This window comes from Artemia franciscana, chromosome 8 (assembly GCF_032884065.1).
Source record: "Artemia franciscana chromosome 8, ASM3288406v1, whole genome shotgun sequence".
NCBI classification, from domain to species: Eukaryota; Metazoa; Arthropoda; class Branchiopoda; order Anostraca; family Artemiidae; genus Artemia; species Artemia franciscana.
The window spans coordinates 23,046,332-23,068,774 of record NC_088870.1 but is presented as its reverse complement, the minus strand read 5'-3'; the positions used below and the strand labels follow the sequence as shown (position 1 = coordinate 23,068,774).

General features: G+C 35.6%; 2 protein-coding genes across 2 annotated transcripts in view; both read left to right on the top strand.

Annotated features, from left to right (window-relative positions):
- The window catches only part of LOC136030153 (small ribosomal subunit protein mS39-like), a 136,211-nt gene that overhangs the window by 70,461 nt on the left and 43,307 nt on the right, over positions 1 to 22,443 (top strand). The window lies entirely within an intron of this gene.
- LOC136030152 (ubiquitin carboxyl-terminal hydrolase 25-like) overlaps positions 2,082 to 22,443 on the top strand; it is a gene marked incomplete at its 3' end in the record, with an annotated part of 39,168 nt that continues 18,806 nt past the window's right edge. The window contains 3 exon segments of the mRNA XM_065708858.1: positions 2,082 to 2,229; positions 16,476 to 16,705; positions 19,470 to 19,707. Of these exon segments, the coding sequence (XP_065564930.1) occupies positions 2,173 to 2,229; positions 16,476 to 16,705; positions 19,470 to 19,707 (525 nt within the window).

Below are 22,443 nucleotides of genomic sequence, written 5' to 3'. Positions count from 1 at the left end.
ACTTTTTACGTCACTTAATGAGTTACAAATCTGATTGCTCGGGCCTTGTATAGAATTATTCATTTCAGAGCTAAAGGGAGACGAGCGTAATTTCACGGGTGGCATGGGTGAAAGGATTCCCAACTGATTTAACTGCATCATTAGGGTGTCAATAGTTGTTGTTTTTTCGTCAGTTAAGTTCTGAAGGTTACGTAAATCAGATTGGAGTGATTCGTGGGCATTTCTTAAGGGTAATAGTTCATTTTGAATAGCTGAGAGTTGATTCTCAAGAACGGAACATCTGTTAGTTAAAGCTGAGACTTCATTAACGTATTCAGAACAATTCGTGCATGGAGTTTTATCCTCACTGCTGGGCCTAGTTACTGTCTTAGTTTTGGGATTAGAATTCCTTGGTGTGACTATGGGTGTATTTTTGCCAAAGGATCTAGGTCTAGGGCACGCTTGTGGCGTAACTTTGCAAGGAATTTTCATACCGCTAGTAAATGAAGGTGAAGTGGGAAAGTCACAGGGGTGCGCAATCGCACCTTTTACATTTCACAGAGCTCGGAAAGACTATCAGGCAACATTCGGGACAAACTAGTCCCGAATAAAAAATCATCTTTTTTATTAGGTTAATCATTTGAAAAATAAACTTTGTTCACCAGGTGACAACCAAGATGTTCAAAGGTTCGATGCTAGGTGAAGACTGAAAAAGAAATATAAAAAGAAATAGAAAGTCATGAATTGACATTCTTTGGCTGTTTTTTTTACGCTGACTATGTATGGGTTGCATTTAAAGAAAGCGCACACATTTTACTTCCGTGCAAAGAGCTAATGAAAATTAGGCTTTTCTCCCTTGCCTGGCAGTTTTTCAGGCCCATATTTTGAGGAGTGATGAGTGTTTTGTTTCTATATTCCCTGTAAACTGCAAGCTCTTTAGTCCATGTACTTGATGAAAAATATTTTGAGCTGTTTGGGATTTTTTTTTTTTATCTTTTTGAAGCCCCATGACATCGGGAATGAGGGTGGGCCATGGAATTTTTTTTTTCATATTTTATTCCTCTTTAGACTTTAATGTCCTTCCTTATCACTGAAAAAAATTGTTTAAGGTATTTACTAATGGAGCATTTGCTGTTATAAGACAATTTCGGAGAAAAGATGTGGATCATTTAGATTAACATAAATACACGAGGACCAAAACCAAGGTATGATAAGCTAGTTCTGAATTTATTTGGTTGTTTTACATTTTTTTTTCATAGGCATATATTTCGGGGGTGATACCTAGCACGGGGATACCATATGGAATTTACAGTGGAACTCCACTTGCCTGGGTAGGAAGTTTAAAGTGCCAAAACCCTATAAGCAAGTGTATATTCTCCTGATGAGCCCTTGCGCTGGGTGCTCGCCTTTGAATTATTTGTCTTATCTATTCTTTTTAATATTCGGTATGCGACAACATACTTACTTAAGATACGACTGCCTGTCCATGGATTATTCTTTGCGACTGATTATGTATGGCTATGCTGTTTAACCTATGTAATTGGATGGATGAGTAAGGTTAAGGCCTCGTTCAAGTACTGATCTATTTAAATTACAAAAGTAGATAGACATTCTTCCTTTTTCCTTCAGTCTTTTTCTTCATCGTGTGGATTCGTTTTTGTGTTTGTGTTGTTGCACTGGTGATTTCTTTTTTTCAATAAAATTGGTAAAAAAGGGTCGGGTATATGGGTACCTTCTGGCCATAAGAAAAACGTTAATGCGCACCTCAAAGCCTTTAATACGTGCGTAGAAGCCTGAGAAACTGAGGATGGATGAGCATAAGCATCAAATAGATGGGAACCATGAAATTATTTAAGTTGGACATCTGTGTTACATACGTTTTGTCTTTCTCGCTGACTTAAATTGCTTGGTACGCGACAAGAAAACTGTCTCAATACTGCTGAGTGAATGTGCTTTTCCTATTTTTCTAGCTCCTTAATTGTTTTTTAATTTCTCAAATTGAACACAAAAACGTAATTATTTCACTTTTCCTACACTTAAAATGAGAAAGATAGAAAAACTGCCGAAAATATTATGGGATGAAGTTTGACATTGACGGCCTACTACTTTTTCATCATCAGCCGTAAACAAAATTTGCTTAGTAATTTAAAAACATGAAAAAAAGACTAATATCTCTAGGTACTCGTTTATAGTATGGTCCCTAAGCCTGCAATTCCTGCACGTATTTCTAGTTCAGATCAAGAAGATAGAGTATGTATGGGTTTTGTTTCCTCTTAGTTTTGCAATAGCCTTAATATAATAAACCTTGTTTGCAGGTCTAATCTATGCAGTGACTATTTTGAAATAGAATTTTAGCCCTATGCAAAATAGCCTATAAAAAATTAAGCCAACATTTAATAGAGCTAACTGCAGTGGCTTATTGAGCAAGAAGTTTGTAGTTTAGGGGCTAAGTTTCTTTTGGAAAATCCTAGTTTAGGTTCTTTTTGCTATTGTTGAAAGTTCTTGATTTAAATGAATGACATCATTTTTCTATAGGCAATTTAGTTTTTTAGGCTTCATTTGTAAATTAAAAAAGGAAAGCACCACTGTTGCATAGTTATCAATAATTCTGTTTCTTTTTTGTACTTTTTTTTGTAATTTGCTTCTTTCCTTTACTTGTTTAAAGTATCAAACAGTTTATGATAAATATGCAGTTTATAACATAGCTAGGATGAAAGTAAATACATCATTTGATGCCTTTTTTAAGCTCTTTCTTAGGCTAGTTCTTGATTGGTTCTGAGACAAATTCCATCTTGAGTTTTCTAAGGGGCCTTGTGGATATATGATTTTTGGAGTCACACTAAGAAGCTTCCAGCACTAGTAAAGTTTTTGGAAAATGGGTAAACAAATAGGCTACTCAAGGGTGTTACTAGCCAAAATGTTTTGGGAGGGGGAGAGTGATTGATTGATTTTGCCTACTGGCTGGTCATTTATACTGACTGCTTTCACTACTAATTAACAAAATGAACATTTCTATTACAAAACTTGGGATTATAATTCAGCCAAGAGAATCATATAATCTGAGGAAGAATAGCTGCTTTGTTTTTTTCCATAAGAAGTATATGAACAATGGCATGGTGACCTAATGGAGAATAGAGCAACATATTACAAGAAAAGTGATAACACAATTTATATACAAGAAGATCTCAGATGTAAAAATTGGTAAATTATATTGAAATACACAGATTAAACTAAAAAGAAAAGAAAAAACAACTATATACCTTCAGTTGAAGTTTCAAATATCTTAGTTAGAAGACAGCCTGTGTTTTAGCTTGTCAGTAATGTCAGTCTTGCAGCATATCATTACAAAGTAATCTAAACAGTCATCATCCATTGTTGTGTGTAAATATGTCAAGACTAGTTTCAGTTTTGCTGAAATTTCTTTTTGCTGTTTCCACAGTTGGTGGCACTGTTTTGGTCCACTAGTAAACTGACCAGAAAGTTAGGAATATCAATTTGAGAGCATTAATTTTACACAATAGTCCCTCAAAGAGGGTGCAATTTATAACTTTGCTGCTTTCAACCTCAGTCCTGGTCAAAAAGTGTTAAAAAGTCTTTTGCTCTAACATTAGTTACATGGGATCTAAGCATTTTCCAGGAAACATCTTCACAAGTTTAGAAAGGCCTTTATAGTTGTCATCCATCTTACCAAGTAAACTTTGTTATGCTGGCCCCAGAAAAAAATGAGTTGTCATAGATTACATCATCCCAAGCCATTCACTAGGGCTCTAAGGACACTGCAGAGCTCCTTAACATAGAACAATTTCCAGTGATCCAATAGGTTGGCTGCAGAATTAGTAATTTCTTTCAAATAATGAGCAGGTGGACATGCAGGATGGTGTTTAAGTTGGAACTTGTGTTAGGGTAACCAAATTTTTCTGCTACTCCTTTTGCTGCCTTAATTTGCCTCCCTATTTATACATGGGTCTTCAAGGATAGAATCAAAGATACTGAGTGTTATCCAAGTTTTTTGTTAGTAGTCATCAGATCAAGGTTTTCAGCCTGCAACTTTTCTGCAAGAATCTTCATCCTGAATGTGACCTTGCACATGAACAAAAGAGTCAGAATAAAATCAAAGTGGGTTATGCAGCAGTGCAGAACTTCAGTTTTTCTTTTATTATTTTGTCCCCATTTTAGTCTTTTAGCTCTTCTAGGATTTCCACAATGGTGTCTAAGCTTGTCCACAATAAAACTGTTACATTAACCAGCCAAGATTGAAATTTTGGTAGACATCATGTCATTATTTTCATGTTCTTTATTTAACCAAATAAAGAATAATGGTACCGTCAGTAAAATTGCTGCACGAGTTGGTATAACCACTAAATTTACTCACCAAGATTGAAATTATGGTAAACATCATATTAGTATTTTTGTGTTCTTTATTTAACTGAATGAAAAAATTCAGCACTGTCCAGAAATTCTCAACACAAATTAATAAAACCACTACATTTACCAACCTAGATTGAACTTTCATTAGATGTCATATTTGTATTTTCATGTTTGTTAACCAAATCTAAAACTATGGCACCAACCATAAAATCACTATACAAGTCAGTAAAACTGCTGTATTTACCAACCAAAATATATATTTTGGTATTTGTCATGTCAATATCTTTATGCTATTTATGTAACCAGATGCAATATTGTGGTCCTATTCACAAAATCATGGCAGGAGTTGGTAATACTGCTGCATTTACTGACCAAGTTTGAAATTTCTCTAGGTGACATGTCAGTATTTTCCTGGTTTTTATGGCATTTGGTAAATACCAAGTGCCATATAGCAATTGCAAATTCTGTCAGTCATGGTTTTGCTAGTTTAGGCACTTCCGTATAAGCTAGGAAAATAAAATTTGGAAGGTGTATCAGCAACCAGACCAGATTAAATTAGAAACAGTTGTTTCCCTGATTTGGCCATCAGGGGGGTGGAGTGGGGGCAATGGCTAGTTCAGAAAAATTAGAGAAAATCAGGTATTTCTAACTTACAAATAGGTGATCAGATCTTAATGAAATTTGATATTTACAAGGATATTGTGTCTCAGAGCTCTTATTTTAAATCCCAACCAGATCCAGTGACATTAGGAAGAGTTGGAGGGGGGAACCTAAAATCTTGGTAAGGGCTTAGAGTGGAGGGATTGGGATGAAACTTGGTGGGAAAAATAAGCACAAAGTCCTAGATACATAATTGACATACCTGGAACAGATTTGCTCTCTTTTGGGGAGTTGAGGAGAGGGTTGATTCTGAAAAATTAGGTATTTATAATTTATAATGTATTATGAGTGACTGGATCTTAATGAAATTTCATATTCAGAAGGACCTGGTAACTCAGATCTCTTTGTATCTCAACCAGATCCTTGATTTTGTATCCAAACCAGATCCAGTCTCATTATGGGGAGTTGAGGAGGGACTGGAAATCTTGGAAAATGCTTAGAGTGGAGAGATCAGGATGAAACTTGGTGGGAAGAAAGACACCAGTCCTAGATACATGATTTGCATAACCAGACTCTATCCACTATCCTTAGGGAGTTGAAGAGGGTGTCAATTCTGAAAAATTGAGGTATTTTTAACTTATGAACAGGTGATTGGATCTTAATGAAATTTGATATTTAGAAGGATATCATGTCTCAGAGCTTTTATTTTAAATCCTGACCAGATCAGCTAACATTAGGGGGATTTTGAGGGGGAAGCCTAAAATCTTGGAAAATGCTTAGAGTGGAGGGATTGGGATTAAACTTGGTGGGAAAAATGAGCACAAGTCCTAGATACATGATTGACATAACTGGAATGTATTTGCTCTCTTTGGGAGAGTCAGGGGGAGGGTTAATTCTGAAAAATTAGAAAAATGAGGTATTTTTAACTTACAAAGGAGTGATCAGATGTTGATGAAATTTCATATTTAAAAGGACCCTGTAACTCACATCTCTTATTTTAAATCCCAATTGGATCTGGTGTCATTGTGGGGAGTTGGGGGGGGGGACTAGAAAACTTGGAAAATGCTTGGAGTAGAGAGATTATGATGAAACTTGGTTGGAAGAATATGCATATGTCCTATATGCATGATTGACATAAACAGACTGAATCTGTTCTCTTTGCGGGAGTTGGAGAGGGTTTTAATTTGGAAAAATTAGAAAAATTGAGGTATTTTTCACTTAAGAACAGATGACCATTTGTAAGGTATTTTTAAATTTGAATAATAGAAGGAACTCATGTCCCAGAGCTCTTATTTTAAATCCTGACAAAGTCTGGTGACATTGGGAGGGGGGGGTGGAGGGGGAAACTGGAAATCTTGGAAAATGGTTAGAGTAGAGAGATAGGGGTGAAATCTGGTGGGTAGAATAAGCAAATGTTTTAGATACATGATTAACATAACTAGACTATATCCACTCTCTTTGGGGGAGTTAGAGGGGGTCCATTGCCTTGGCAAGTTTGGTGCTTCTGGATGTGCTAGGACAATGAAAATTGCTAGGCATGTCAGGGACCTGCACAGATTGACTTGATAAAGTTGTTTTTCCCGATTTGATCATCTGGGGGACTGAAGGGAGAGTAAAAATTAGAAAAAACTAGGTATTTTTAACTTATGAGCTGCTGAACAGATCTTAATGAATTTGGATATTGGGAAGAACCTTGTGTCTCAGAGCTCTTATTGTAAATCCTGACTGGTATTAGGCCTCTGATTTTCCTTTTAAATTAATCTAATTATCCTTAGAATTTTGCCAGAGCTCATGCCATATGAGTTCTTGTCTCTTCTGACCTCATCACAAGTGCCATATCAGCTTTTAGCTCTTGTTTTTAACAGAACAAAAGATTTTGGAAGCATCAGAAAGCTATGGCACTCTGCTCCATGATTTTACTGACTTATTTTTTTTACCAAGTGGCTGGAAACACTTGGGGCTGGGGGTGTATCCCTCCCTCCATACACAATGGCCCTGCATATACCATTAGTTTATATTCAAATTGTTCTCCAAGGATAGACTACTTCAATGGTTTATCATTACCTTCATAATCAAAATGCTTTTTTTTTCTGAAGCCTTTTACTTCAAAATTCTGTTGATACATCCAAATCTTCTGCAAAAGTTTGTGTTTGAATCAAGCTTGTTTGAGTCCAGTATTTCTGAAGTTGCTCAACCATTTTAAAAGATTCAAATGAAGAAATTTCATTGGATACATCTAAAGATTCACTTTGAAGTCTATATAGCTAACTTAATTGACTTAGAACAGTAAATCATACATAAAAACCAGTGATACTTATAGTCTTTCATTGGATTTCCTAGAGACTCTGCTTTGCTTTTGTGAATCTTTGGAAATTTCTGATGTTTCAATAAGTGAATCATAAAATTCACCTGTTTGGTATTTCACTGCTTTTACACTTTGAATTCAAGATCCTTACCTGGTGCTGCAAACTAGCGTGAAAGTAAGTCCTTTTACATATTTGAGAAGTAGGCTACCAGCCATCTTTTTGAAGATCCTAAAACAAAACATGTAGGTCTTGGAGAATAACAAAGAAGGTTACAAGAGCCTTTGGGCAAATTTTTGCTAAATCTCTGAATACCAGGGTATTATTATGACTAATGCAAGGAGTAAAAAATGCTCATGGATTTTCTTCTAAGAGTCTAGCTTGCATCTCAGAAATGTTTCCCTTCATGTTCAAGTCTTTATTGCAGCCTTATCCTCTTAAATTGTTGGTTGTCAAGTCTTAAACTGAATTTCTTTTGGTAACATAACAAAATAAATGTTTCTCCTGTGCTGCTCTCTGCATGTATAACATTGATGAATTGTTCATATATAGCAATGTTTAAGCCTGGTAATGGTTCATCCAAAGCAAATTTGATGAGTGACATCTGGAGTATAACCAAGAACCATGGAAAAATGTTTTCAATGTTTTATTCTATCAAATTAATCTGTTTGAGAGCTTTAAGGTTCTTTGGACCTGCAGCATTCTTGAGTCAATGACTCCAAGCCAAACATCCACTGCCTATTCTCCTGCTCCTTGTCAAGTTGGGGTTTGAAAGACTGGATGGATAGAGTGCTGACAGTGACTCAAAAAAGTTAACTTGAACTTTCAATGTTCAATCAAGTGAGCCACCTCTGAAGTTTATATGACCTTGCCTTACATAAAAACCTTATATTCCTCCAGGGTATAACTTAAAATACTTGCCCTGGGCTCTGGGGAGGGGTGCAAACCCAGGAGTTTTTATCATGTGATTTCTGGACTATTTTAACAAAATGGTTATCTCAAATTTTTTATAGGATGTGGTTTTATAAAAAAAAGGGTGTGGGGGGACAGTTGTGATCTCTTTTGACTCTTAAAAAGTGAACTAGAAATTTCAGTTTTTAATCAAATGATTCCTCTCTGAAGTTTTTGCAGACATGCTTTCTATAAGGACCATATATGCCCCCAGGGCATAGCTTGCAACACCTACCCCCATACTCAGGGGGGGGGGGGTTGTATGGACCCTGAAGTTTTGTTGTAGATTTTTCAACTGCTTTTATCAAAATTACTATCTCAAAATTTTTATAAAATTGTTTTGGGGAAAAAAGGCATTTGGGGGGGGGGGGGGGGACTAGTTGCTTTCCAATCTCTTTTGACTCTTAAAAAGTGAACTAGAAATTTCAGTTTTTAATCAAATGATTCCTCTCTGAAGTTTTTGCAGACATGCTTTCTATAAGGACCATATATGCCCCCAGGGCATAGCTTGCAACACCTACCCCCACACTCAGGGGGGGGGGGGTTGTATGGACCCTGAAGTTTTGTTGTAGATTTTTCAACTGCTTTTATCAAAATTACTATCTCAAAATTTTTATAAGATTGTTTTGGGGAAAAAAGGCATTTGGGGGGGGGGGGCGACTAGTTGCTTTCCAATCTCTTTTGACTCTTAAAAAGTGAACTAGAACTTTCAGTTTTCAATCAAATGAGCCCTCTGAAGTCTAAACAAGCGTCTCCTCTGCAAGACCCATATATGCCCCCATGGCATAACTTACAATGCATGCACCCAGGCCCTGGGGGGGGTGTGTTTTGACCCTGGAGTTTTTGTTATATGCTCTCTGAATTGTTTTTAACAAAACGACTCAAAATTTTTATCTGACGTATTTGGAGAAAATGGCATGGGGGGCAGGGTATTTGCCTTCCAATCTCTTTAGACTCTTAAAAAATAAACTAGAACTTTAAATTTCCAGTCGAATGAGCCCTCTCAAGTTTATATGAGCATCCCTTCTATAAGAACCATATATGCCCCCAGGGCATAGCTTACAACACCTGCCCCTGGGCCCTGTGAGGTTGTGTTGGTCCTGGAGTTTTGTTATACGATTTTGAGCTATGTTTAACAAAATGGCTATCTCAAACTTTTATTGGATGTATTTGGGGAAAAAAAGGGTGTGGGGGGGACTAGTTGCCCTCTGATCACTTTTGACTCTTAAAAAGTGAATTAGAAGGTTGACTTTGAAATCAAATGAGCCCCCTTTTAAGTTTATACAAGTATCACTTCTTTAAGAACCATATATGCCCCTAGGGCATAACTGAAAATGCCTGTCCATGGGCCTGGGGAGTTGTGTCAACCCTGAAATTTTTGCTATATGATTTTTGAAATATTGTTAACAAAATGGCTATCTCAAAATTTTTATTGGATGTATTTGGGGGAAAAGGGTGTGTTTGTGGGGGGGGGCTAGTTGCCCTCTTATCACTTTTGAATCTTAAAAAGGACACTAGAACTTCCAGTTTCCAATTGAATGAACCCCCTCTGAAGCTTATACAATGACTCCTTCCATATGAAATGTGTCTGGGGAAAAAAAAACAATACAAAATTGGAACTATAGGCAACACTATAGCATTGCCTATGATAAGCCCATTAAAAAATTTCATCCAACAATGCAAACTTACAATAGATACGTGTGTAATTATTTTAAGAACTGATAATTGATCTATCATTGTCAAAAGCAGTTTGCTTTAAATTCTTATTTTTTTTACTTTTGAAGGTAATGTGGGACCCTTTCAATTGTTTGTTATGGTTGTCCAATTGCGCTTTATCTGGACCTGTTTGCAATAGACTACACCTTTTATAATTTTTTCCAAAAGCAGGAGCAATATTGATTGGCCAATAATTGGAACTTTTATTTGTGTCCTCTCCTTAATGTATAGGTTATTTGTGCCACTTTTGAGTCTATTGGCATGACTCTGGTGGCAATCAATTTTTGGAAGAGCATTGATAGTGGCAGTGCTAGTTGAGTTTGGGCTTCCTTTGAAAGTTGTAGATGCATGCTATTGGACCCACTAGATTTATCTGGATAAATATTCTATCACTGTTATAGGAGACATTTGAGAGTAAATTTTTTAATGTTGTGAATTTGGGTGAGAGAGTATTATCAGGGGGTGTGAATGGAAAAAGGTCAATTGGTTGCTCAAGGCATTAGCTGTTGTTTTGGGTCATTTAATTGGATTCTATTACAAACTTGCTCATTAACTGTGTGTCTGCCAGGGTAACCATGACTCTACTAGGACACCACTTTAAAAAAAAAATATGGTGGGAATGTAATGTTCATTGACTATTTACCCATCAGGTTGGGGTGGTGAGTGAAGCCATTTACTTTTAGGAATAAAGTGGGAAAGTATCTATGACTAGTTTAAAACAGTTTTAAGAATGTTTTAAGGTTTTATTGAAATGACCTCTGTCTAAATTTCATCTATATATCCTAAACTTGTACTGTTTAGGAAACTAATTTGGGTATACTGTAAGGCTAGATAATTTTAGATAAGACTAAGCTAGGCCCAGATTGAAGTGGCGGACCACAACCTTGGAAATCTTCTTTCTTCAATATGTATATCTAAGTTACAGTTACTAAGTTACCTAGTCTATTTAAATGTGATTATTCATTTCACAGTACTTGTCAATGATTTAGAGGCTTTTATCAAACTTTAATATCCTTCATCTAAGATTAGGCTATGTTTTCAAACATAAGGCTAAAATATTTAAATTTGTCTTGTTTATTAAATAAAATCAACAAATCCAATACTAAATCTTCTAGGTGGTATAATAAAGTTTTTTATATAGTAATTTTACCTTTGAAATGGTGATTAACTGTCCAACTACTGAGTATTTTACCCTATTAAGACAGTTGCACCCCTCCCCCACCTCCAAATAGAGGCAGATGTAAGAACAACTATGTTGATATTTTATCTAAAATGATGGAAAATGTAGATTAGAATATAAGGAACTAGAAAATCTAGTTAATAAAGTTTCTATGTGGGGCACGTTTGCAATGGTAGCTACCATCACGAGTTGAATAGGGACAGCAACACTCTTTACTTTTAAAATGCCTTTTTTCATTTTGGACCTAGTCTTCATGACGGATTATCAAAAAAACTATATATAATAGGGGCTTCTGCATTTTAAAGAAGTCCAAAATAAAGCTATGAAACTATTGTAACCTTAAACTGTTTTTGCCTATAACATTAGTAAATCTTGTTGAGAATCAAATTTTTTATATTTTAAAGACCAGGGATTACTAAGCTAGTTCTTGGAGTAATCTGCTTCACTCTCCTTTTTTTTCTCAAAGTTTATGGTAACAAACTGTAATTAGAGAGCAACTCACCCCAATAATAATTATAACCCTAAAAAAGGAATTTTGATAGCAATTGATAACCAAAGGAATTGGTTTTTTTTGCATATTCTAAATATATGAAGTTCATTAAGTTTAATGCTACCTTTCAAAAGCTACAAGCCTGAGAAATATCCCTTGTTTTCGAAAAAGGGGAAAAACACCCCAAAAAAGCCAAGCAATCCTAACGAAAATCACACATTCAGATTCATCATACTAGAAAACTTACCATAAGGTTTCAAGGTCCTATCTACAAAAATGTGGAATATCACAGATGTATGTTTAGGGCTATTTGTTTGTTGTTGTTTTTTTCCAGGGATGATTTTACTAGTCCAATGATCTAGAATATTGAAAGAGAGCACATTCAAACAAAAATCAAAAGTTCTAGTGCTCTTTTTAAGTAACCAAAAAGATTGAAGGGCGCCTAGCCCCTCTCCCATCCCTATTTTTTCCTTAGAGACATCTGATTGAAAATCCAAGATAGCCATTTGATTTATCATAATTGAAAGGTCCAATAACCATGCCTTTGATGATGACATGACCCTCTATAATTCCTGGAGAAAGGACTGTAAGCTATGCAATTTTCTTAAACTGTTAATATAAAATATTTGTTATTGGGAAAATACAGAAATTTGTTCGGGTAATTTTTGCTGGGAGGGGGGATTTTTCATAGAAAGGAAAGCTTCTGGGGGAATTTTCTAGGGAAAATATTGCATAGGGCCAGAGGGAGGGGATTTCCAAGCATAATTTAAAAAATTTTCAGAAAAAAAATAAGCAGCAATGTTAAAACTTAAAACAAACAGAAATTATTCTGTATATGAGGGAGGCTGCCCTGTCCTCGACCTCTTGCTCTTTAAACTTAACTTTGACTTTTGTCCTGATTCCTTAAGAAAGACTACTCAAACACAAGGGCTGTTGATTTCGAATGAGAAGTATTTTGAAATAGCTTTAAAATTTAAGCATAATTTACTTTATTATGATTACTTTATTATGATTTTGCGTTTTGTGTTTTTGCGACAAGTATTGATGCTTACCGCTATTCGTAATAATAAATAAATAAATAAATAAAGACCAAGGGCTGAAGAAGGGGCAGCTCTGCTCATATACAGAATAATTTATATTCGTTTTTAATTTTTAATGTTGCTCCTTACTTACAGTAGAAAAAAACTTGGTTTTTTGCTTAATTGCATGAGGAGCCTCAAATCTGCCATACACATTTAGAAATGCAATCAGAGCTCTTTTGTAAGAAGAAGCTTAATTCCTTGTACATGGGATATAATTCCAGATTATATTCAAAATTCAAGTTAAATGGGATCCTTCAAGGCTATAGGAACAAGATTTTCCTTACAAAAAATTAGCCTTGTAGTGGTGCTTGTGTCCTGTGTTTTATATAAGAATATTGTGCAAAGCAAACGTTTTTCATCTAGAGTGCTCAGTGTTTATGCATTAATCATGTAGTAATGGCAAGTAGGCTGATCTAAAAACGGTTTTGGTGCTGAAAAAGCTGCTACCTACTATCAATAAGTCCTTTAGGGATTTCTCAGTGGGTGTTGCATAATCTTTTGTGTATGTTTGACAAGGTGATGTACCAACCAGGAGACCAACATAAACACATGACACTGACTGAAATAAATATAGGCTAGTTTACTTAGTAACAGTCTAGTTTGTTCCCCACTAAATAAAACACTATATAAATAATATTCTTGTTTCAGTACATTCAGAAAATTTTTATTAACTAGTTTTTGTTGTTGCTCCCATCTAAGTGTAAAAGTTAAAGAAAATCATCATTCTCATGTCTCATTGTGCCAAGGTATTTTCCTCATAAATTTCAAAACAAATTTGAAAAAAAATTTATCTTTCTGCTGGAAAGTTCCATTAGGTGTTAATGCTGGTGTGCCTTTAAGCCCACTTTAAGCTTTGATAATAGGCATTGAAAAATTCTTGTATTATTCAACTTCAAACAAGTTGCAACATATGTATCTTTCTGTTAAAAATTTGATGGGGAAAAGAGAGAGGGTTAAATTTATGGTGTAACATGCCTACTAGTAAATGTGCAAACCTTTCTGCTGCAAATCCATTTCTGTTGAAGAAGCTTGTAAGTTTTTTTCACATTTCAACTTTTTTGCACATTGTTTTGATATTTATATTCCATGGTCTTTTTTCAGCTTTTATGCATTCAATTCTGGCCTTGTCTGTCAAAAAAAGAAATAAAAGCATTTTCTAAATATGCTTTTTCAGTTTGTTGTTTCAGTTGGCAATACAATTAATATAGAAAATAGCAACAGAGGCAGGGCTGTATAAAAAATTTAGTAGGCACACATTTGCTTAGAAGTTGAGAGTTTTAACGCTTTTTCTAAGGGCCAATAGTAATGCGAGGGCAACCAACCTCCCTCTTGTGCCCGTTTTAGCTGCCCGTCCCCTTGATATTAGATACAAATAATGAGATCATGGTTCTACTCATAAATACCACAAATGCCTGATTAAACAAGTATCCCTCCCGGGTCAACATTATCTCCACAACTTTAGTGGTAATAGCCCTAAATTTTGTAAATTTGTAACTGTTTCCAAATGGATTTTAGTATAAAATTTTTTAGAGATGGTTTGCTTGGCCAAGAATTCCAGAGTTTCCCAAGGATGTACTCTGGAATTAATATGTATAAGTCAAAAGGTGGTATGTGCATCCAAGGGTTTAAATTATCTGCTGTGGCATAGAGGACCCTGTTGAAACCTTCAGGCAATGCTGGGGGACGTAGTAGACCTTAGTGAGTGAGAGATGTAGGTTGACAGACCCTGGACAAATCCAAATCATTGAGATAGATCTCCAATATATCAGAAATGACTTGAGGGATGAAGTTGAAGGCCTCTTCAACTGTTTGATGGAGGAAGGAAAGGGGGTTGAGCAAAGGGAATTTGATTCTGATGTCTAGAGGAGGGAATGAGGTAAAAAAAATTTCTACAATCTGCTAGTGTTTTTGCACCATAGTGTTTAGTATGTGCCTTATAATCTATGCATAGTTAAGCAGCAAGGTAAACCAAATGGCGCTGTGTTGTCAAACTGTCAAAATGGAACGTCTCTAATATCTAGGAGCAGTTTTGAGCATTAAGTGAAATTTTCAGGAGGTGTTGAGTAGTAGAGGGAGGATAACAACCGAAATTTCATGTATGGGGGGTGGAATAACAACTGAAATTTCATCTTGAGAGAGGGATAGAGTTAAATCAAAAGAAACTATGTACATCCAGGCCATTGAAGTAGCATATCTGCTGCGTCTTAGGAATAGCAGTACAAGCAGTAGGCTATATTAGGCTATGCTTTTTGGATTACGTAAATTTATCCATTGTTTTCTATGAAGCAAAAATTACGCTCAAATTTGGCTTTGGAGTTGAGAGGGAGGGAAGAGTAGTACCAATTCTATTTGTAAACCTTAGTTTGCTTTGCAATAATTTTTTTTTTGAAACAAATATTGTTTGAAACAAAAATCATGTTCAGTAAAGTTTAATCAATGCTTTGGCCTTTTGAAAGCTTAGGAGGCAGTAGCCCTACATATAATAGACTTTACCCTTTAGGGAAATCAAAATGACAGTTTTTCTAATTGTATTGAATTAACTTGTGCTGGACAGGGATCCATGGGGCACACAATTGTACAGGGATCCCTGGGGCGCACAATTATAAATTGAAGTGGATCGGAACATGTATTTAGGTATTGAACTAATTATGTTTTATTGGAAAGGAAAGATGTAACTTCTTTAATTAAATAGAGATAAACTTGAAATTCATTTTAGAGTTTTCTAGTAGTATACTGTGATGAATTAAATCAAAATAGTTTTGTAAGTCTATTGCTAAGAGATACTTCTTCTTTATAAGGCACAAGATCAATGAACACTAAAGCCAGATAGAGCCAGGCATAGTGTTTTTAAGTGTATTACATGTTTTGTCAATAAAATGAAGAAGATAGTGGCTGGTGGATGTAAAATATAGGTTTTCGAATTGCCCAAGCTCTATCTATATTTGGGGTAACTCTTGCTTTCAACTACTCACCTAAAAAGCTTTTAAATAATTTTAGAGAGAATGGAATTCGTGCAATGAGTTCTAGTTTGTAAGGATTTTCTTTTACACTGTGACTCTGACTCAAACACACTGATATTATTGTTCAAAATGTGGTCGTGTCACATACCAATGTTGAAATAAAACTCACTTTATATGGTTCCCTAAGTGGCTGTATTTGCGCTAAGAAATTGACTGAACCCCAAAAAGAAACGATTTGACCCGAAACATGTGGAAAGCATTTATTCTAATCATATTTGTTTTTTTGTTTTGTTTTATTCAATTCAAAATCAGGGAAGATGCCTCTGCCCTCCTTAATTCTGCTATAATCTTATCAAACATGTGACTTATGTCTTATAGACATGAATGTATTTTTACAGAGATAATATATTATTGTATGTATTGTAGGCATTAACCCATATAAGGGTTACTCTGATTTGTGTTAACTGGTTGAATTAAGTTCTTGTCTTGTTGAGCTATAGAAATTAGGTGCATTTTTTTTCTTTTAGAAATTTAGTGTTTTCAGTAAAGTACAATTTAAACGATAGTAAATGGAGCTGAGTTGGCATATTCCCTAATTTGTAAGCAATTTTTTTTTTCTTTAATTTCAGATTAGTTATTAATTTTTATTGACGTTTTAAGCTTAATATTGTTCCTCACTTTGGGAAAAAAATGTATTATACAATTTTAACCTAATGATTTTTAACCGCAACAAAATACTGGTAGCACTTGCACCCCCCCCTCCCAAGGAAAAATTTCTGAAGAAGTCAATCATTATTGTTGTTACTCACCAAAAGGTTTTCATTTTTCTTACCTACAAAATTCTAGGGCACCAACATTACAGCCACAGAGCTGACTGGCGGGATGGTGCCAAACTTGCAGGTTGCTGAGCCTGTTGGTACCAAGGCCCATGGACCCCAGAATGATCCTAATAAACAAGTGATTGATTTGACTGATGAACCAGATGAAGATTTGCAAAAAGCACTAGCTCTAAGCTTACAAGAGGAACATGAACGAAATACTGGATTCATATCCCAAGAGCAGGCAGACATTGATAGGTAATATTTTCCAGAAATTTGTAGGCAGAAATTCAAATATAGTTTATGCATATATATTTGAATATACAGACGAACCAACGGGTCTACTGCCAAAAAATTCAATTTTTCTGGCAGTAGACCCATTTGTTGTCCTTTGATTTTGTCATGGATGGCCAGTTTGGCTTTAGATCTTCAAAATGTATATATTTACATATTCAAATCTACAAATTTGTACAAAACTACAGCTTTTGCTTATAATTTAGTGGAAGATTTAGTTGCAAATAATTTGATTAGGCTTGATTGCTGCTGAATTCAGGCTACACTATCTTAGGTATAACCTAGATGTGCCATGCAAGAACTTTAAAATAGTGTTCATCACTTTGGTCTGTCGTGATGTATTGGAAATTCATCTCAACCTATAATTAGACAAGATTTACGTTAAATAGCTCGTTTGGAGCTATTATATTATAAATAATCTGGACTCCTCTTCCACAATCCTCTAAAGATCTGAAATAGAGTAGAGAGACCAGAGACTTAAGCTTATTTCATCAAGTATCTTCCAAGCAGGTAACAGCCATAACTCTATCAATTCACCCATTAAAAGACTATTGGGTCTAATAGAAATATAACCAAAACGTAAAACATGTTCAAATGCACCCACTAATTATAAAAATTGCTCACGTTGTTTAAATTTGTCTCTTGGAGTAATCTCTTTAAATCTTTCTGAATCTAGTATGCTGCAATTCCAAAAGAAACAACGTGCCTCTCTTGATAGCACAACTATTTTTGTCACAGATGCTGGTTAGGTTAACTACCAACTTCCATTCATATGCACCATATTTTAAAATATTTTACCAGAGAGATGAGAATATTACCTTAATCCATCTGACAGCTTTGGTCTTCCAGACCTGTAGTGCTCTTGAGTTGAGGACTGCCAGTTGAACCTCTACTGTTTCTTCTCCCACTCTTTGTCAAGTTGGTTTTTGAAGGACTGGATGGAGGGAGCACTGACAATTGAATCTTTCAGTTTATTCCAATGATTTATTACTCTTCTTGAAAAGAATGTTTGGCGAGTTTTAGATCGGGAGCTTGACTTTAGTAGCTTCTTGGAGTGTCCTCTTGTGTTGTGCTGGCTGGTACTGAGATTGCTGACTTTTCGTTCTGTAGCTTGTAAGTAAGCATCATATCACTGCGCAAGCGTCGGTAAACCAGAGTGGGTAATTTGAGGTACTTGAGGCGGTCCTCATATGAGGTTGATGCTAGACTTTTTATGCATTTTGTTGCTCGTCTCTGTACGTTTTCGATGAGCCTCACATCCTGTTGGTAAGAACAACCAGCAAGACACATGCCAAAATCGAGATGGGGTCTGACGAGAGCGTTGTATAATTTCATAAATATAGATGCCTGTCTGCTGTTGATGGTTCGTTTTAGTAGTCCAGGACTGGAGCTTGCACGGGAAACAACATGCTGGACATAGCTGTGAAATTTAAGTTTATCATCAATAATGACGCCTAGATCCCTTTCTTCTGTTCTGTTCTTTAGTTGCTCTCTTACTTTTGTGGTGGGGTTGTAGATCGTGTAGTTTGCCATTGGGTTATTAGGTCCGAGGTGTAATACACATGACTTTCCTGCATTAAATTGGAGAAGCCAGTCATGGGTCCAAACTTTTAGCTCATCTATGTCGCGCTGGATACTCTGAGGGCATGCAATACCAAAGAGTTTGGCATCATCAGCGAACAGGTGCATGCCATTGTCAATATGGTCAGATATGTCATTGATGTAAATCAGAAAGAGAGTTGGACCCAGTACAGTTCCCTGTGGTACTCCGCTCATTACTTCAGCCTCGTCAGAGTATAATGGTTTGCCATCTGTAGCAAATAAGCGAAATGCCAATAGCGGATATTTTTGAGTGCAGTCGACTGTGAGGAAGGGTATTATAAGCTGCCATAAAGGGCGCTTTAGACCTAAAATACCTGCATTTTAAATAAGTTGATGGGCCTTTGTTTCTTAAGAGGGGATTCCCTTTTGTGTGGGTAGACTTGTGTCTACTTTTCTCTGGGTAGACTTTTGTGTGGGTATCATGATTACCTAGAAGGATATAAAATCTGGCGAGAAAACAAAATATTGTGCATTTAAACAAGTTTTCTAGAGGTTTCCTCCTTGGCCATAACATTGCTTTATATCTGCAATAAGAAGGATAGATTGTTGAAACGAGAGAAAAACTGGTATTTGGTCGTTGTTTGTTTTATGCAGGTTTCAGCAACTTGACTAGTAAAGCAGTTGCAGTTTCAGGAAAACAAAGATGTTCATAAACCAGGAGATTGTTCAGTTTTTTCTCTACTTTCATAATATGAAATTACTCTTCGACCTTTTTAATCATTGGGTCTCTTAATACCGGAATATGCTCTGATATTTCCCCTTAATTGTTAACGTTGCCATGTTTCCTGAATGCTGCAACTGCTGATTTAACGTTGAATGAAACACCTAATCCGCCTGCTAAAGCTGTAGCTAAATCCGCAAAGAACTACTCTATTTTTCGTCATTTTGGTACCAGTTTTAAGGAATTTAGCTTACAGGTGATGTACCTGCACATAGAGGAAGATAGAAGAACCCGTTTCCCCTAAGATCGGTTCTAAAGATCACTACGAAAAATTAGTGCATGTCACTATATTGATGAATTCTCGTTCATTTATTTGCCTGATGGAAGCATTTTTATCAGGGTTTACGTAATGAAATTTGTTTTAGTAGAGGTTTATCTTCCTTATTAATTATATTATAATTTTAGGGCTGTTGCAGCAAGTATGTCTGATGGCACAATCTCAAGACGAACTGTTGCTTTTCGAGAGGCTGAAAACCCAAGGGAAAAAATTCGAAGGGACAACTGGCCTGTTGGACTGAAAAATGTTGGCAACACTTGCTGGTTTTCTGCTGTTATCCAGTCCCTGTTCTATATTCCTGAATTTCGTAGATTGGTTTTGGAATTTACACCGCACAAAATAGAAAGCAAGGATTTGGAATCTAGGGTAAAGTAGTGCCATTTCCTATGCAAGTAATTATCTTTTAGATATTTCTTGGATTTTGCCATCTAAAAAAACATTTCACCGTCATTATTTAGGTTGCTTTTCTTTTTTTTTATGCAGAGGTAAAACAATTAATAAAGGGACTGCTGCGAATGGAATAAGCCAAGCATCTTCTTTGCTGACATCAAATAAGATAACTTCGGCTTATCTTCTCATGGAAAAATTCGTGATTTCTCAGCTTTAATGGGTAATAGAGTGTAAGATGGTTCAAATACTTTCTCATTGGCAGAGTTTAAACTATGCGTAATTACTATTCTTCATCAGAACATCTTCAGAACTCTTGCCTGGATGATATCCCAAAATTTGCTCAATGTGGAAGGCCTCACTTTTCTACGAAGGAAGCACCATGTATCTACGATCCAAATGTACTAATTACAGTAATAAATACTCTTTAAATCAAAGATGAAGATAAATAACTAAAATCATTAAATCAAAGATAAAAATTCCGTTATCCGGGAGTTGTTTGATTCTTACGATCTGGTATATTTCCAGGATTATCTTATAGTTAATCTACAACTAGGTTAGTATCATATTGTGTTCCTGAGTCTTACGAACTTATAGGTGGTCGCCATTCTAATGGACTAGCTTGTGTTTTTAAAGGGAAATATTTCTTCTTTTTGCTATTACCTGATATTTCTTCTATAATTTTGTATAAGACGTTGGTCACGGGCCTATTTCAGCATTATTACATTGGATATAGTGCACAAAAAGAGAAAATTTCACGTGCAAAGTGTTTCGAAAAAAGTAACTTGAATAAAGCAACTATGTTGGTCTACATTTCTACTTTCATATGAAGTATAGGAAGTTAACGAGGAAATTTCTGAAGACAGTGAATAAAATATTATATGCAACCTATACAAATGTCTCAACCATATATTCAATGCCGTTCTAAGCAAAACAAAAAGTGGAATAAAGGTAAAATTCAACATGGCCTAAAAACGAGAAAACTAAACTTAAGACCATATATAAAACAATTTTGGTGCTAAATAGGAAAGAAGAAAGCCTCTTATCCATAACTTTTTTCAGGATCTTCGAAAAAAAAAGGAAGGATAGAAATAGCCCTATAGTTAGATATAACGTTTCCATTCTTATGCAGTTTGATAAATTTAGCTACTTTAAGTATATCAGGAAATGCACCGGAGTAGAAAGACAGATTTGTAAGATGTGCATGTGGAATAGAGATAAACTTTGATATCTTTTTAATAAACTTTAATATCTTTTAGAACTTCTCCCTATTCTTAAGAATAGTAACTTATATAGAATCCTTATGGTACCTAGATATCAGCCTCGGAGGTAAACTCTCTTTCTGCCGATATATGTAGCATGCCACTTTTCCATTAATCGACAATGCAAAAATTAAGTTTCACGTTGCTGAGGCAAGTGATGATGTAGATCTAGTGGAAATTTCTGTGTCTGCAGTCTACAAAGAGTTTCAAATTTGAAAAGATACTGCGCCTGACTCGGGTGAGCTTTTTTTTAAAGCTGTTGAGTGAATTCAAAATTTTCCTCGCCAATCCGATCTCCTCCCTTATTAATCAGTGGTTCTTGGAGCAAATGTATCTAAGTCTTTAGAAGACCTGTTTTAGTAATTCTGAACCTTTTTTAGGTTACAAATATATATGTATTATGTACTCGTGACACAGGTAAAATAGTGTTTGTCTATCTTCTCCTAACCGACTTCTGAAAGGCCTTTGATCATTACATAGAAGCCGTGAATTTGCAGACTAAGTGTGCACACGAACACATTCTCGTTTTAGTGAATAATATTTTGCTAAACCGATACCAGTGTATCAATAGCTTTTTTTTGAGAAGTCAATAACAGAAAATGGGCTGAGCTTCTATCTGGCACCCCATAGGACGGTAAACTTGCGCTGTCGCTATTTTTAGCAGTGATAAACTTCATCCTTTATAAGTTTGAAGAGAGACTCAAGTACGTAGACGGTTTGTCAGTTCTTCTGGAATATCTCGTTGAAATAGCTCCCAGTCAGTTCCCCATTTACTGGTGCCATGCTTCAAATCAACGAAAGAAAGGCCAAAATCCTTCACTTTAATCTTCCGAAGACAGATTTTGTTTGTCCTCGTTCACCATACTCATGTGGATCTTTGTCTGTAATTCTGGATGTAACATTCAGCGTGACTGCTCTTTTTGTTTTTATGCTAAGAGAATTATTAAAAAGGTAAATTGTGTACTGTGTATTCGTATCTTAATGCGTCGGTTGGGTTTTTGAGTATCACAACTGGAAATAGCTTACCTCACAATCATCAGACTAATTTTAGAATATTCTTGTCCTGTATAGGACACCCAATTAATAACCCAGAGTTTTTAAGTGACGAACCTGAGTAATTGGCATTATATGCCTTACTACTGCCACTACTTCACGAGTTTCAACTTAGTTTGATCTATAAATTTGGCCGATGCTTCCCATATCTTAAGCACAAAATGCTTCTCCAGTTCATTTCTGCCTTGTTATATGTCAGTGTTTAATGAGTGCTATTGAGATGTTTTATTTATGTATTTATTTGTCTTTTACAAGTATGAGCGCCATTTAGTGAAAATTTATTCGTGAGTACGACAGCTTGTGCCAGTAAAGTGACTCTAATAAGTTATTATGAATTTTGGAATATGCGCTTATATTGTTTTTTAATTCCTATAAAAGCTATAATTATTTGCTGAAGATC